The 18,529-nt window shown below is 37.2% G+C and overlaps 1 protein-coding gene across 1 annotated transcript; it reads right to left on the minus strand.

Annotated features, from left to right (window-relative positions):
* Positions 1–2,739: 2,739 nt before the first annotated feature.
* Positions 2,740–17,600, minus strand: slc17a6b (solute carrier family 17 member 6b). The gene is made up of 12 exons (XM_058381317.1): positions 16,968–17,600; positions 15,255–15,510; positions 14,446–14,564; positions 13,328–13,442; positions 11,974–12,061; positions 11,003–11,089; positions 10,525–10,667; positions 9,484–9,633; positions 8,497–8,629; positions 7,884–7,994; positions 6,467–6,594; positions 2,740–5,510 (listed from the first exon to the last, which is right to left on the minus strand). Exons 1-12 carry the CDS (start codon positions 17,051–17,053, stop codon positions 5,169–5,171), a joined length of 1,758 nt encoding a protein of 585 aa, XP_058237300.1. The 5' UTR covers positions 17,054–17,600; the 3' UTR covers positions 2,740–5,168.
* Positions 17,601–18,529: the final 929 nt, after the last annotated feature.

Genomic DNA, 18,529 nt, shown 5'->3' on the forward strand with positions numbered 1-18,529 from the left:
AATACAAATGGGCAGTAAAATGGTCAGTATTTAGATATAGACATGCCAAGTCAATTTCTTTTTAAGCATAGTCTAAAAAAAAAAAAGAGATTTCATAGAGGAAGGAGGTTGCTTTTGTTTTACCATGTAGCATATGTAAAATCTGAATTTATTCCATATGATAAATTAAATTTAACATTAATGATAATGAATATTGAATCCCAGGTTAATTATTTATTGACAGACATACTGATATTTGCATACTTATTTATTGTCATATTATAATGATATCTGTGTTTCAATAGTAGCTGAATGTAAATCCGTTTAGTTTTAGATTCGTTGATCTGAGAGCGTACAGTACAAGCATTCCTTGGTGTGTATTAGAAAAAAAATCAGGTTCATTCACTGCAAACAAGCACAAATACACAAGCATGTTTGAGCTTCCCTCTCTTAAGCTGTCCAATATCCCGATTCAAGGCCAACAACCATGCACAGAACATTACAATTTGTGAAAAGAGTTTGTCATTGTTGATGCTTTTTACCATTCAAGGCCAGTAGAGACACGTGACATTCTATTTTATATAACACCTATGTGACAGCAAACAACCTGTAACAGGCTGCTTTAGAGATGGAATTGAAAACATTTGGAAGATGTTTTCAAACTGGATATCACATAACCATACACGGATACAAAGAATCCCATGTATAAAAATCTAAAAAGCAATTTTCCTCTTAATCAGATTCTACTTGCTGGTTGTTTTTAGTGCTAAGCCTAATGAAAGTGTGTAATAATTGATGAGGGTGGAGAAGAAAGCAATCGAGGGGAAGCAGTGGGGGAAGGGTGCAGGGGCATTATTGGGTTTTAATACCCACAGTAAATTCATTTTGGAGCATTTCCATCTAACAGAAGAGAGCTGGAGGAGATGGATTACATGGGTTTCTCTCAGACCCCTGCCCCTGGTCCCAGTGGAACTTGGATGCTAGGTAGCCACTCCTCCTCTCATCTTCTCTAGTTTCCTCCCCTCTCCACAATTCTCTTTCTCTTCTCCTGAGATCAAGGGGATATTTATGAGTCGACTAGGCTTTCCCCTAGTCCCTATGCTGCTCCTGTCATCAAAGAGTGATTTTCAGTCACTACACCTCCTATGCTTGTCCCTCAGGGATGACTGGAACACCTGCCCCCCACCAGCAGTGATATAGTCATGCGTGAGATGCTGAGCATATGCGTGAGCACGTGCACACATGCACATTCATTAAATTCTCATTTACAGCCAAACATATAAACCCCTAATTAACCATACTTTCTATTTAGCCATAATATAAAATATCCACACGAATCTGGATTCTGCTGTCATTGTATTGTATTTTGCACACAGTCCCCTTTGCTGTTTTTTGGACAGCTTTGAGGCGCAAAATCAAGCGACCCGTGACGTTCCGGCCGGCCGAGTGTGAGCTAACATGCTTTAGGAGGGGGAGTGACACTCGTTGTGCCTGTCAAATTAACAAAAAGTAATGGAGCTGAGATGCGACGGCACGAGCTGCGATCTCACTACAGCTGCCACTCTTCCTGTTCAGATGGAAGATCATAGCAGATAGAGTATGTGAGATGCTGCTGGTTGCTTTGCAAATAAAATGGAAAATTCTCTTAGAAATTAGAATGTGATAAAACAGAGCAAGAAAACCAATCTAATTTATTTGAGAATCTAGCAATTAATCTCAGTGGCGCACTCTCAGAAACTCTTCACAGCTAAATCTTCAGCTTCATTATGTCATCACATACAATGGATGAGTTGTCAGTTCAGCTCAATCGAGCGCAAATGTCTTTCTGCAGCTCTTGTAAATCAATCAACTTGGGGAAGGTTATCCAATTAGTGACTCACTCACACAACGTAATAAAGTGAATGGGTACAATTGGACATCGGCTCTCGCATCACCTTTGGCGTCAGACTGGTCTGACATTGGTGAGCTTGGTGAAGGTCCTTGGATGCGATAAGAATCCCACATCCTCTCATATATCCTGCGCTTTCTTGCCTGTGTGAAATGAAAAACGACCCTCTCCTCTAAAAGTGTCTCATCTAGCCTCCTACTCACCTGTATCTCACACAGAGAAATAAAATCACTGGGCAAAAGATATCTTTTTAACAAAACAGAAAGTTCTGGATGTCAGATTTAACCATGATTAAAAGGTTGAGAAGGTATTTGGGTATCACTTGGAGAGCCACAGAACAGGGCTTTAATGAAAGGGAGGTCTGAACACATCCCCCAAATAGCTTTCTGAATGCAATTCCTCCTTGCTGTCACCATTAATAGGTTAGAAGGGTCAGTAGGGCTGGAGAGCTCCAGGGACTAAGCTATTGATTTCACCACAGAAGTGCCCAGAGGTTTGCTATTTGTACACAATGGCTCATCAATAATATACATGTATGCATATTGAGCTATTGGGTCTAAACAATATGTTCCATGGGCTTCCTCTGGGTTCTCCAGTTTCCTCCCACCTCCCAAAAACGTTCCAGTAGGTTGATAGGCTTCTCTAAACTGCCCCTAGGTGTGAATATGTGCATGTTTGGTAACCTGTATAGACTGGTGTCCCATTCAGGAAGTGTCCCTGCTGATATCCAGTGTTCCTCTAGAACCACCGTGACCTTGATCAGGATAAAGAGGTTACTGAAGATCGATGAATGAGTGAGTGATTGGATGAATGTGTTATTATGCCTAGTGCCTGTAGAATAAAGAATGATTGGAAATTAGAAGCAGACACAGTTATAAAATTTTTATCATGGTTTTATATAAAAAAGGATATATAGAGCATTTCATTTTGACATCAACAAAACTCTCAATTTACAGGTAACACAGCAAAAGAAGCCACACTTTACTCTGAGGCACAAAACAGGAATATGGTACCATAATTTCTCTGCTAATAACTGTAATATTTGTGCATTTCTGAATACCTTTACAAACAACCCCTTTCGTTGTTGAATATTGCAGCAGTAGTGGGTTTTACAAGAGGAAGAAGGATAGGAGGAGAAGGTCTCAAGCCACTGACAAAACACAGACCAAAAACAAGAGGGAGGTCAAATAAAGGCAGGGAGGGACTGAGAAAGGGAGGGAGGGGAACATCTGACAACAACATACTTGCAAAAATGCAACCACTGGCAACCACACAGGACAACTACAGAGGTGTGTCCACCCACAGAGAACCGTAGTGAAAGTTTCACTCAGTAACTCGTTGCAGGTGGCACGTAAGAATCATTCTCTTCTGGTGAGTGGGTCCAGCGCAAACACTCCTTATCAAAGAGTAAAAGAGTTTTGCACTGGACTCCTGCTAAATCTATTTAAATCTTTTTATACATGTTTTAACAATAAGTTTATATTTGATCTTCTTTTTAAATTGTCATCACAAAAACACAATTTGAAACAAAAGTCACTACAGTTAAATGTGCTAATGTGTTACATACATTTTTTTTTTTGTTGTTGTTCATACTGGATAAACATTAACTGTTACCATGGATTTATTGCTTTGTACATTGAATATGTTTAGAACCTGCTCCAGTTGTTTATAAAGCAGATCGCTATTTTTTTTTTTAGTCTTTATTTTGTGGGATTTCCCTTGAACCCTTAGACCCAACCCCATTAAAACCCACCTCTACACATTACCTTTGGTTATCTGTGCAAAGAAATCAACCCATTAGTAACTTAAAGGAGAAAGGGGAAAGTGGTTCTAAAAGAAGTACAGCTAAAAACAGTGTTCTCATCCATGCATAACTACAATCCACAGACATCAAGATGGTCATGGTGTTAACTCTAGGATTCCAACAAACAGAGGGGACTCAAGGATTGGGTCTTTTGGACACTCTGTGCTTTTCTTTCTTCTTTTTTTTCTACACTGTGCTTTTCCTTGTGTCTTTCCTTGTGGTTGTGTCATTAGTCATCACTAATCCCCATCTGCGTCTCAATATTACATGGAAGCTAACGACCTGAGAGCAAGACACAAGACTACAGCATGTGCAACATCATAGCCCAGCTATGTGCTTGGAGGAGAGCACTAACTTCAATTAATGGTAGTGTACAATGCTCACTTGATCATATACCAATGATCATTGTGCTAAGATACTTTTCAGCAAACTCAGTCCATATCTATATATGCGACCAAATTGACATATATGGACATATACAGCTAATATTGCTTCAAATTTAGTTACTGCATAATTCTTATGCAATAAAGTCATAATTAATTGTGCAATTGTGCTCTCCTGGCAGTGGATGACTGTGCTATTACAGAATATCAAACAAGTCAATGGACATTGCCTTTGTAGCAATGCAACTGTGCCACTCTGGGTGCCTTGCTCCTTTTTTTTTTTTTGCTCCTACTTGACAAACCTCTGTAATACACTAAGCATTTCGCTAAGCCACAAAATTTTCTTAGCTCTAAAACGTCTAAAAAAAAATCTACCAGGCAAAGAAATCATGATTGTTCTTTTTACATCTGTGTTTCTTTTTTTTTTTTTTTAATGCTGTGCTCTTAAATACAGTGTCAAAGACCCACATCCTCTTAAGTCTCACAGAAAAAACCTCCATCTACAATGAAAGATTAACACATCATGGGAAAAAACAGGCTCATGGTTTTGTGCAGTGACACAGTATGATTCTCGAAGTGCAATCAGCAAAAGAAACGGAGAAAGACCAGTATATTTGTTCAGGTTACAGGGTTTTCTGTCGCTGGTTTGGCTCTATGTGCATTTCTTATTCGAGCCATTATGAGGTGTGGTGGTTCTCAACACCTGCAACTAAACTAATCCTATAGAATGTTGAGGTGCAAATATTATTTTCACAACATTACACAAGATTGCACTTGAAATATATTCACTTGTTATTCTTTTTTCTTTTTTTTTTTACATAGACAATTTACAATTACAACCTGCCAATTTGATATGTATTACATCTTTCTATAATTTTAGTCATATATGTATATATGTATATATTTTTATCTATTTTAACAGCTTGAATTATTTCATATTTTATCCTTTGTGCAAACATACAACAATGTGTATTATTTTACATCTTTATCATTTATTTTGCACTTCTTTTTTTTTTTTAGAACTCACAATCACTACAAAATACGTCTACCATGTGGATGTGTGCATGTGATTGTATTTATGTGCTTTGTCTGTGTGGCTGTGGGTGTGTGTTGTCTAGGAGTACTCCCTGCCCTGCCTGTATCCGTATCCTCCTTCTTCTGCTCCTTCTTGTACATATTCTTCCCTTTTCTCCCATCCATCAGGCCATCCTCCATTCATCTGCGAGGTGGCTCCATACGTCTTGGCTGGGGCACCCAGTGCTCCGTAGTTTTGTGTGATGTCTCCAGTCTCCTCAGCCAACTCGTCCTCATCGATGAAGCCACACTTCTCTTCGCTGGTCTGCTCTGGATCAGCCCATGGCTGTTTCTCACCCGATGCGAAGAGGCCGTAGAAGATCACACCGCCATAGTGTACCAGCGAGGCAATGAGGAACACATACTGCCACTCTTCTCTGGTCTGTAGGGGAGAGATGGTGCTGAATTTACTCCTTATTTTTTAAAGGGGCAAATCAATTTTAATCAATAACTGTAAAGAAGTTATAAATTATGTAGTGTAAGTGACTAAAAGGAATTTAAATCACAGATCTGATAGATTTGGGTCTCTGTACATACTGAAACAATTTATTGCCATCTTAAGCTTTTGCTTAAGAAAAAATGACTTACAATATTAATTTTTATAATTAACATATTCAGTGATGTCCAAGTTTCATATAGTTTTCATATAAGTTTCAATAGTTCATCTATTTTTTTACTTCACAATTTTCATAATGTCATTTGACTACCTGCTGATTTATTTTTATCTCTACCCATATAGAGGGATGCAGCATTGCTTTAGTCCTTCAGGCTATCCATCTATCTCACCCGCTAAAACGGATCAAAGCTTTAACAATCACTCTAATATTGTCATCGTCTCCACTGTGCTTGTCATCTCATAGACCAGTAACTAGATGTGGCTGTGCCTCTGCTGTAACTTGAAATATGTCCAACATTTGCTTTCTCCATTACTTTCATGATGGGTTTTTGTTTCATTAAAATGACTTTAAACATCATTTAAAATGGTATCTGATGCTCTTGAGCTTTTAATAATTCTATCAGAAAGACATGACTGTTGTCAAGTTGTTTGTCGATATTGATATTTTTTCTCCTATTTCAACCCTAACCTAAGAATAACCAAAATATAGCATTAACCAACCACCGGAATGTTTGCAAATATATTAATATAAACATATTCAGTACAGTATTTCTTTAATCATTGTAAAGAAAAACACATTAGAAGTCTACACTATTGTACACAAACAAAAAGTCTATTATACATTTGCTAGACAAAAAAAAATTAATCAATATTGGTCACTGAGAAAATATCACATATTTTGCCATTATATATATAAATATATATTTTTAAGATGCTCCTACCTTATTTTTGGTCATAGCACCAACAATCAGTGGACACACCATGCCTGACAGTGTCCCTACTCCATTTGAGATGCCCATTAGAATACTGGCATAGCGCGGAGCAATGTCTAAGTGATTGACATTGAAGCCTAAAGAGAAGGTAAAACAGACATTTGAAATTATGAATGATCAGGACTTCATTTATGAAAAAAGTACTGTTTTTAAATGATTGACATAACCCCTTCCTGCTTTGCTTCCTTTTTCATGAATGCCATTATATCACCGAAGGTGTCTTTCATAAATGGAATTTTTTTAAATTCTTTCATTTACACACCAAGTTGCACTGAATGCATCAGGTTGTGCAGGCATGCCAGGTTTTCATGAGTGCTGTAGTTTTATTCTTTTGAAAAGGCATGACAGTATGCTACCGATATGAAACAAAGCAATGAATTGTTCAGTATGAGTTCAGAATATACAGAGATATTAGATTTATTACAGTAATACAGTATCTAGAAAGATGACTAATTGAATAATTGAATTATACGTTTTTTCCTGCATAGTAGATTTATGGCATTTGCCAAGGGACATGGGTCACTTTCCCCCCGTTCATTTAATTTTCCACCACACAGAATGATTTATTTCAAGGCATCACAAGTAACTAATTTGGAGAAGGACTAAAAGGTTATGACAAGTTATTAATGTCGTTTATAAATCAGTGAAGTTCTGTCCCCAGTTGACAGTGCTGAAGTAACAGAAACTGCAATATACTGCATTTATCCCCTTATCCACTCGAGGGTGTGGATTTTTCAGTATCTCTGACATTCTGCTAGAAAATCAGACTAAAAATAGATTGTGCAGCCATCTTGTGGAGCTGTGGATCTCCCCCACCTCCCGCTCAGTGGGTTGTGTCTGCCTGTGCAGGCAGTAAGGCAGCTCTCGGGGGAAAGAAAGGATGAATTATTTAACGGGCACAGTAGAAATACACTCTTGTCTCTAGATGCCGAGAACACTGGCTTATGTGGTTATGCTAACCTAGTTATAACATTGCCTTTTTTCTTATTCTTCTTTTGTCCATTGCTTTTGCTGTAAAGCAAAATTACTGTAAGGATCATTTTGAGTAAGCAAATAACATCTGCAGTTTTGATATACAGTGACTGACAGTTTCTGAAAGACAACACTATGGTAAGTTCTGTCTATAGAACACCACATAGAATCTGTGAAGTGCAGTTTTATTAAAATGTAACATCCTTCTCATCTTTACCTTCTCATCTTCTCATCTTTTTTTAAGATTTCCGGCTTCCTTTTTTGTCAATTGTAAAAATTAAGTCCTTGTAAAGTCATGTTTGCTAATCATTTTGTGTGAATTATGAGCAACATTCCTATATACTGAATGTTCTAGATTCTAGTATGTTGCCCTGTATAACCTCAGTTGACTCACCTGATATAGCAAATCCACTGAAGCCCACAGCTAGCACTAAGAATGAGATGGCCACGCCTTTACTGTGAGAGTATCCCACTATTAGCAGCAAAGTAGCCTCCATACCAAAGCCTAGAGAGTCAAGAGAAAGAGTTCGGTCAGTGATGGTGTAATCATGACAATAAAATATTATGATAATATGTTATATTAGATAAATAGCATATTATGTTATATATAAACATTATGATATATATATATAGCATTTTTGGCTTTCTCATGCATGTGACCATGTTTAATAATCACTTAAAAAATAAGTGATTAAGCCTGCATTCATTATCATTTTTGAATCTGTAGAGAAACACACTCCCATTTTTTGCATTCTAACTAATTTATTCATTTTAGTGAACTATTTTGAATAATGGCACACATCTGATTAACGTTATATTAATTAAAGTTGCTAAGTACTGGAACATATGAGCCCAAGACTGGACTATTGTGTGGACTAAGATTTCTGCTATGTGTTGATGGCAATTTCTTCTGAAATCAATTTTAATAATAGCACTAAGGGCCGCTCAAATCACATGCATGGCCATTTGCAAACAAACCTTTTCTAAAATGTAGTGATAATACACACCTCCACAATTCATGATCTTTCTGACATTGGTCGTAGACATGAGGTTCTTACTGCGCAGGTAATCCGCTATCTGCCCTCCAATGGGCACGATGATGGTCATCACCAGATGAGGAAGGGCTGACAACATGCCAACCTAGTAAAAGCAGTTGTGTCTAATTAAACTTAGCAAGGGGAGTCCTATTCTTATTGGAATAACCTAGTGATCTAGACAATATTGAAACATAATTCTAATATGTAGATTTTTATTCGCATTCTCATCTAAAGTTAATAGCAGTATATGCAATATTTCTGGAAATAGGTAACCAAAATACACATGCTTGAGAAGGAATGTAACTAAAATCACTAGTCCTGTTTCCAATTTGCAAAGACTGATCATTTTTAATACTTTTATTTCACCTAATTCAGATCCAAATTAAATGAATTCACTGTAATATAAATATAATTTAAGTTGTTTTTTAATATTTGTTATAACCCATAGGTCACCAAGTTAGCCCCCTATCGGTAAATGTTTTGTCCATTTGATTTAAACAGGACATATGGGTTGAGTCAATTAGCATATGTTAAAAATGGAAAAACTATCTGAAATCCTTATGTCCTTTTTTGAAGAATCAATACGAGTTAAATAAACACACGAATTAAATTAAACACAATTCAAAACCATTGGTGTAAGAGGCAAAGCATCACCACCAGCATATCAACAAGAAATCAGTGTAATGACATTAAACACTGTTCACGCTTTAGGTGTATTCTTTTCTTTTTAGCGATGAGGAGAGAATAAATAAATGAGATGCAAATACAGGCTTTGGTGACAAAGCACTGATGAATAATTCATTAAATCAGCTCACACCTTTGGGAATGTTGAAGGTCGCAGCTTTGTTAACTAATTTTGACCACAAGCATACCGGCATGAAAGGTTCCATTTATAGGTTCCTCGCTGTATAAATACACACCAAGATGTGAGAATCTTCAGCAGCTGGGTTTGCTTACCTTGCTGATCTCAAAGCCAAACACTTCCTCGAAGTAGGCTGGCTGGCTGATGAGCAGCAAGTAGAAGGTCCAGCTTCTGCAGAAGTTGGCCACGATGATTGCATAGACAGGCATTGAGGTGAAGAACTTCCTCCAGGGCGTCTTGAATTTCTGTGGGTTGAAATTTCACACGGTGATGAAAGACTGATTAAACACAGACCTATTTCTGCCTCTCAAATAATATTGATGTTGATATGAGAAATCGTTTTATACCATACGTCCTGCGCTCACTGCTAAAAACACTTTAAAAGAGACCTTTGCTAAGGCCTCGTCAATATTTGTTTGTCTCTCAACCTTCTGCTCTGTGGGAGAAGGTGACATTAAGAAAAGAAGCCAAGTGGCAGCAATACAGTATCTGCTTTTTCTAATGCAGCCGAAAATCAACAAACTTTTAAAGCTCATTAGATACATACTTAATTACAGAGAAGAGACTGCATCCTCAATTCATACTGCATTATTGTTTACCGATGAAGCAATGCATCGTAACCTACACTGATATATGGAATAGATAAGGATTTTAACTTTATATTGAGTGGCAACTAAATCCTAATTTCCTTTAGCCAATCACAATTCAAACCCCTTGAGGTTTACTGTAAGCTTGAGGAACACTTTCTCATTACAGTAATGAGCAGACAGGATTGCATGCAAGAGATGTAAAGGACAGAGAAGATGCCGGGGAGAAGACATCAAAATGAGTAACGGCTGAAGGATTTGCTCCCTGCTATTCTTCAAAGAGATTGATTCAAGGAAAGCTCTGAACTTTTTAAGGCTAAAATCTCTTTGGCTCTGCGTCAATCACAAACCTTTTTTCCATGCTATCAATACCTTTTAAAGTAAAAAAAAAGCGCAAGACCTTCTTTCTTTCTTTCTTCTTAAACAAGAATCAACACCCATCAATCAGGTGTGCTTTCGAAGGAAAAAATTGACAATGTCGTATTATTTTGTTTAGTGTTTCGAAGAAAGTGTTGTACTATATTAAACATCCATTATAATATCCCTCACCTCAGCAGGGCCCAGCAGCTTGGCGCTCTCTCCGATGCTTTCCTCGATGTAGCAGCGCTCCTCGTCCGTGATTGTAGGATGCTCAGCAGGACTCTCATAGGACACCAAAATCCAGAATACGTACCACACAAGGCCAAAACTTCCTGAAATAATGGACAGGAGAAAAGTGAAAGAGAGATCCAGTTTAGGTTAAATTGTTAAACCTTTATTGTAATGCTTTCTGAAAGGTTCAGTGAAGCTCTATGACTGGCACATGGAGTGTCAGCATGAGCACAGAACCATGGAAACATCAGAGGAAAAATCAATACAGTGTCAAATAATAATCCATACTATGGTTACAGCTCAGCCGCACTCTGACTGTACACAGACAGACAATAAGGTCCATTTAGGTAAAATCTATGTATATATGAGTATATAGTGCACCCAAATATTATATTCATACAACGTAATATGTCTTTTGTGAAATCACCAAACGTACCATAGACATAGAAGACAGAGGACCAGCCAGTGTACTGCACCAGGATTCCAGCCAGAGGCATGGCCACGACTGCACCAGCGTAGGATCCTACATAAGGAGAAAGGGGTAAAAGATGATTAAAGAAAAAAATTTCTAACAGAGAGAGGATTGAATAGACCCTTATAAAAAGGTATCAAAAGAAAATGGGCATGATTTCTGTAAAAAATTAGTTCAAACTAAGGTGCTCTACAGGGAAATTACATTTGTCGATGGATCATGGTAACATGATCAGAAGGGAGCATCCTTCAATGGCATCGGTTTATGCATGAATCACTTATAGAAGTGAAGCTGGCCCACTTCTAAAGACTTCCTTTCCTTGCTTTTATAAATACTTTCCTATTCACTGTAGTTACTGAATAATATGCTCGAAGATGAAAAACTGAATATTGTGTGATAATATGAATATATTCGGCTAGGGTTTTAAAGAACTTGAACTAAGTGTGAACAAAGGAAGCATTATTCTGCATGGTAGCCATGTACTGTTTTGCATAAAATGTAAACATAACTAAACAATCAAATAAAATGGCAGTAAATTACTGCACTGATTTATTCATCTTCAGTATCCTGGTCAGGCTTATGGTAGATCTGTAGTCCAATCTAAGAACACTGGTAGTGAGACCGAACTTCACCTAGATTAGTCGCCAGTCCATTGCAGGACATCATTGCACATGTCAGTGTATTTGCACAAAAATACAAAAATAGTTCCTACAGAGGGATAAACTGAAGAAGGGTGCTAGTTGGAACCTAAGAGTATTATGCATAAGGCTACACAAGTCAGTAGAGATTCATCATAACAGTTGATGCCAACGGGATGGAAACTTTGAACACTGACCACTGAAATACCCAACCTCTTCAATCAAACTAATCAGAAACAAGCAATCAGAAAAAAATAGCACATTCGTAATTGCTTACATGAATTTTTCTGTGCTTACCACAAAAGGAGGTGGTGGCCAAGCGACTCCTCTCCAGAGGTGGGGCCCATTTACTCCAAATCCCATGGCATGCTGGGTATGTTACTCCCTGTTACACAGTTATATTACACTAATCATAAATATAAAGATGCAAATCTATGCATTGCTTTAATGTTAAAGTAAATATTATCAACAATTTCTAAATTGTTACTCACGTCACACCATGTAATTGAATGAAACAGACAAGTCTGAACAGACTGTTTGAAGGTTTTCTTAATGGAACATAAACCGTAGGCATCGAATTTTACACTTGAACCAGCAATAATGAAATAATCACTTCTTTATTATTGTTACCTTACTACTAGTGTGACCACTTTAATGTGCTTTACAACCCTGGCCAGTTTATCTCAGCAATATCAGACATAAGGCAGCCCAGTGAACCAAACGACATCAGCATGGTATGAACACAGCAAACAGACAAGCTCTAAGATCAGTACTCGTTATTTAGACATTTCCTCAGATTGGCATATTTTCTTATTCATCACCTGAAAGAATCCGCACAAAATATCATCAAATGTCTTCTACCAACGGCATTGTGCCAAAATTGTATGCAGCAATATATTGATATAGTAGATGGAGTCAACTCCAGAATTATTGCCACCTTATGAAGGCAAGAGATTATGTAAGTAAATAACACATATGCACAAACTGATATATTTTTTTTTTACCATAGAAGGCCATATTTCTGTAAAATACTAGTTCCAAAATGATCATAACCTGAAAACACTGGGGTCTTCCTGTAACCCTTCTTCAGCAGAACCTTTCAAGCAGATGTACAAATTTTAGACATGTATCTATCCTCAATCTGTCCTTAATCTGCACCCAGACTTTCAGTAAGGTTCAAATCCTAGCAAGATCCTAATCCTGACAGTGGCATGGTGCTATTCTTTGATTCTGAGTTTACAGTAAACATGCTTCTGTGGGTTCAGATGCATGTTTGTAGCAGTTTCATTTAAGGTCTGGCAGAGGCAACCAGGTTTGGGGTTGAAATATCTTGTTACTTAATAGAATTCATGGTTTTACAAGAGCCGTGTTTTTAGAAGCGTATTTATTTTTTATGTCATTATCTACGTTTTGACCTATCCAGGTCATTTTTACACTGAAATCTCTTTGATTATCCAAATAGTAATGGAAAAAGGGACAGTGGGATATTCCATGTGTGCACTGCCAGGGAAACAGAAGATGGTCAGTTTATAGGGACTAAAAGCTCGATTACTGTTGGTTACTGTCTGTTACTGCCACATAATGATCAAAAAAATCAAATTTTTCTCTAATAGTGCAGAAGTCAATTTAGTAGCGCTCGTGACCTGCTCACCTCCACGAGACCCTGTAATATCCTGACGAATATGACGCAGCCATAGTGCACGCGCGCAGCGGAAGGGATGAACATGTTGAGGGTTGAGGTGAGAACGATGGCCGCCCCGAACACTCTGACAGAAACAGAAACACACCATCAACTCCATACAGTTGCAGGAAAACATTTGCAAAAAGACAAAAACAAACAAAAAAAAACAACAACATAGAAAGCACAGATTAGAACGGAATATATTATAGCCCTGTGTGCCTATAATAAAATAAAACGTATATAATGTATTTAATTCGATAAAAAATCATTATGTCTCTTTTAGGAAAACCTCTTGGTGACAGAATCCTAAATTCAAATTCAACTCAATTTAATCCTAATGTCAAATGTGTACACATTTATTAACCCTTATATATATATATATATATATATATATATATATATATATATATATATATATATATATATATATACACATCTATGCCAGTTTCTTCTCAGACTCCTAAATGCTCCAGCTATCCGGCTTTGATGCTGCTTAATATCAATGCCAGGCTACACGCTCAGAGAGAACAGAATAAAATGTAATTTCCATCCCAGTATTGCATATGTAATATGAAGGGGCATGGGTAAGCCCTGTGGCAGCGTCTCCATGCCCCCCTTCCCCTCACTGAACGGATTAGACACGGTGTTCCCCCGGGATCTCATTAACAGGTGGAGAAAGCCAAAGCCCACTTCCCCTTGTGTGTTCTGTCACCGAGCCAAGGACACTGTCCCCGCTACAATTAACGGCCTGATTTAAAAAAAAAATGTTTGTGTGATTTTTTCGTTATTAATATTTTTTTTCTTTTTATCAATAACTCAACAAAACAGAAATGTGTGCTTGTTTTGTAATTATTTTAATTTTAAATTGAGTCTGACATGTTAAATACTAACATTCTAAAGAAAATCGAATAATTTCATGCTGACAAACCCAGCTGTATTACACGTGCATTAGCATTTAAATAATTATAATCATTTTGTATAAAAGCGGATAAAAATACAATACAGCTTGGGAAAAAAATATTACATATACTGGCGCAGGAGCGTTAGCATAAATAAGTGTAGTGTAGATAACTAGATGTCAGATTTACCTGTTCGCTGCTAATCGCGATGATATGTATCCTCCTGGGATTTGGGTCACTATATAACCCCAGAAAAATGAGCCGTGGATCATTCCCACTGTCTCCGGGTCCCAGTTAAACTTGGCTTTCTGAGAACCAGAGGAAATGGAACAGTGTTCAAAACACAAAACACTAAGATATATTTGATCAAATGTATTATGTAGCAATGTGCTAATTTATGTTGTAGAATTTTTTTCCGTTTATACCCATTAAAAAGTGATTGTTAAAATATTGTTAGAATGTTTTATAATAATAATAATAATAATAATAATAATAATAATAATACAATAGCCAATCTCTTAAAAAAATATTTAAATTTACAAAATTTGCATTTTCACATCATAGGGCATACATTAAACTGGTGACTGAATGTAAGACCGACCTTATAAAGTAAGATTTTGAAAAATAAACAAACAAACAAACAAATAAATAAATTCGACATAGATTTTTGGATTCAGAATAAATGGTGGAGACAATGATAGCAAAATGAATAATTTACAGGGAATATTTTACGAAACGTTTTTAAACGTGTTTAAAACATTTTAAACAAAAACTGGAGATTTTATTTTTAAAATAATAAAAATTTTCGGGTAGTAATTAAATCAGTGGAACTCCTAATGGTAGTAAGACAAACGTGTGTGTGGTGTGTGTGTGTTTGTGTGTGTGTGTGTGTGTGTGTGTGTGTAGAAGAAGGAGGGAACCACGTTCATGACGTAACACCTATGAAGAAATTACGTAGACGTAACACCTATGAAGAAATTCCATGCACGCGCACGCACCTCTTTGATGATGATTTTGCCATTCTGGTGAATGGTGCTGTTGTTCACCATGCTCACGATGGCCACGCCCAAATTGCACCGAATCCCGAAAGAGATGCAAAAGCCGAGGCCGCTCATGATGGCGATGATGTAGCGGCGCGGGAGGCCGAAGCACGTGCAGTCACATAAGGGCGCCTTCCTCTCACTGCTCTGCGCCGGTCGGCCATCTTCCGTTAATTCAATATTTTCCCCAGGTTTCTGCCTCTTCTCCAACACCCTATACACCAGAAAAAAGCTTATTACTGAATGAACTTAGTATAATCCAGATAGCAGAGACGGTGAGAAAAAAGCTAAATGACAATTAACTAGTACATAATCTAGTTTAGGGCTAAATGATATATAATAAAGTATAATTATAATTAAACTCTTATCAGCACGTAAGTTATTCTAATCGAATTTCTATTCATATTTTAAACAGGCTACACAGGCTCTTATGGGTACCATTTTAGCATCGAGTGACATTTAACCTACAGGCCTACTTAATCATGATTGTTAAAATATTCTTTAGTAATAAATATAATGTCTAAATAATTATTATTTTTAACTCTAAAATCAAAGTCATGAAACGCAGAGGATTCAGCCGGAGCGCCACAGGCCTCATCTGTCTCTCTTGTACCGCAATGCAGCATTTCGTTCACCTTCGCCCCTATTTGCATTCATACAAGCTCCACGTTTACACTTTTCAACAACATCAATAAAAAAGAGAGAAATATTTCAGTATTTAATTCCGGTGTATTTCTTAAGAAATGTATTGCAATACATATCTGTATTTTTTTTATTATATTTTTTACAGAACAGGTGCAGACGGATATCATATGAAACCATGCAGACAGACCCGAATAAAGACAATCTTTTTGCACACCAAATTCGATCGTGCGTCTTGAAAATACAAGCTATTTTCATTTTTTTCTTTTTATTCTACATTTAATGCATTATTTAGAGTAAATCAATGAAGGAATGTCTCTGTTCTCTGAGTTTGTTCGACGTTTTGTTCAAGGTCCCAGTCTAATGTGAAGTATTAAATAATCGAATTCGATGTCTGTATAATATTGACAACTATTCACTATGAAATCTCAAAAAATGAATAAATAAATAAATAAATAAATAAATAAATGAAATAAAAAAAATTAGCACAACAATGCACTTTTCATTATTCAATCGAAAAATATATTTATACCAGAAAATTACCAAAAATAACCCTTACAGGTTAAGAATAGCTATAACTATATCTGAACGAATATATGTTTAAAAACATAATATAAATCCAGAAATTTTTTCCTTGAGCACTTGTGAAGGAGAAGGAGATTCTCTTCGTGCATGTGAATTCTTTAAAGACCTTTGAATGGTCTCTGAAAAGGTGACACCCAGGGGAATTCTCTCGTCAACGATTACATTTCAATCAGCTTTTCTCTCACACAAATTACTTGGAAATCTCTTACACATGCTTAACATTTCACTATGAATTTACAGACACATATACAGACACACACACACACACCTTTAAACATCAGCGTGACTGTGTTACAGATGTGCTTTCTAAAATGTGACAACATCCTCCATCATTAATTTTAAAATTCTTCGCCATTAAATCAGGGATGCCTTTGACGAACATGCAATGCAAAATGCAAAATGCTTTCTATTGGGAATTAAAAGAGCATGATTATTTTAGCTTACTTGTACACATGACCCAGCGTCTTCCCTGCTAGTTGCTTGAAACCCTCTTTGCTGGGCACAAAACCGGGCTCCTTCGGAGTATCCATGTCCAAATATGATAATCCCTCGTTTTCTTTTCGTTAGTGTTAAAGTATCATGTCACGGACGAGCTGGTCGGGCATACCGGACAGACACCCAGCAGATCTGTGATTAAGTCGGACAGAGAGCTAAAGAAACACGACGTCGTTCCTCAGACAAAAAAAAAGTAGCAAAAAAAGAGAAAAACACCTATATATGACAGGACAAATCAGAAGTAGTGAGGCTCTGTCTGTTCGGAATGATAAACTCGCTCTTCTTACGCACCGTGAGCGTTTTCAGTGCCATCTCGGTGTGAGCCAATACATTTGATGTTCACGTCAAACCCACGACTGGCTTTTAGAAGGCTGGAAAAAAAAGTTTGGTGGAAAAAATCTAACCAATGGAAATCTACACAGACGACAAATACAAAGAGCGATCAAATAAAGGGCTGGAATGGAAGTTTCCGGTTTATCTTATCTGCTGCACGGCACCGCTTTCAGCACCAAGGTCAGCGATACGGAGCGTGCTGCCCGTCGCTTCTGCACAGGCGCGCGCGCGTTACACACTAGACATCACTCCCCGCACACACACATACACACACACACATCCCCTCCTTTCTCCATACACACCAATCTGCCCACTTTAAATGGGAGGGGTTAGGCATCACGGGAAACATTCGCAATCCCTTCATTTTCAAACATTCCCGGCTGTTTTTGTGCGGGGAACTGCATTACTGCGACAAAAAGGCCTTTTTTAAAACATCGGGTACACATTTGTGCTTTCGATCTCACTGGTTGTTTATTATATGAAAGGCCAGGCGAGCCTCCTGGGGGCGGTGCTATGGAAACCGAGTGAGGAGTGTTTCCCCCTCCGAGATCTCGCTTCTGTGGTCGCAAAAATGTATTAATAATTCAAGCACAGCTCAGCAATGCTTCTCCTTGTCTGCAGTAGATGCGTGAAAGGAGAGCAAGGGTGAATATGCATATGGAATGCAAGAGGTTAAAGATGCTAAATGAAGCAATGTACTGCATGTTTAGAAACCTACTTATCTCCTAAGCAGCAAAATGAACCTAAATGTAATGTAAACCTTATGCAATATAAGGTCTCTTTCATTTAAAGATCATATAGTGCTAAATCAAAGACTAGACCACATAGACAGGAAACTACACGTAGTTGTAACAAGGAAAGCCTCACAGACAGCAAACAGGTAGTTGGACCAGATGCAAGTGAGCATGTGGCGCCATCTGGCGGACATTCTACCTTCATAAATATGCACATTTACATCTAAAACGCAAACTAAGATTTATTATATGAAAAATTGTAATGATTTATTTTAAGTCATGTGACTCAAGTAATAGGAACATGAGCCACAAGATCACAGACAGACAATTAAATGGCTAGCACCATTGTTTAAAAAATAAATCAATTAAGCAAAAAAAAATTAATAATAATAATAATAGTACAAAATAAAACATTGTAAGGCACAAAGTATACAAATAAAACAG

The sequence above is a fragment of the Hemibagrus wyckioides genome, linkage group LG27, assembly GCF_019097595.1.
Source record: "Hemibagrus wyckioides isolate EC202008001 linkage group LG27, SWU_Hwy_1.0, whole genome shotgun sequence".
NCBI classification, from domain to species: Eukaryota; Metazoa; Chordata; class Actinopteri; order Siluriformes; family Bagridae; genus Hemibagrus; species Hemibagrus wyckioides.

What these genes read in the sequence shown, in the direction of transcription:
- slc17a6b (XM_058381317.1), bottom strand. Translation starts at nt 17,053, where the DNA reads ATGGATACTCCGAAGGAGCCCGGTTTTGTGCCCAGCAAAGAGGGTTTC. An exon ending in ACGCTGGGTCATGTGTACAA is followed by an intron (nt 15,511 to 16,967) that starts GTAAGCTAAAAT and finishes TCTGGTGTATAG; the next exon opens with GGTGTTGGAGAAGAGGCAGA. An exon ending in TTGGCTTTGAGATCAGCAAG is followed by an intron (nt 8,630 to 9,483) that starts GTAAGCAAACCC and finishes TGCTTTTACTAG; the next exon opens with GTTGGCATGTTGTCAGCCCT.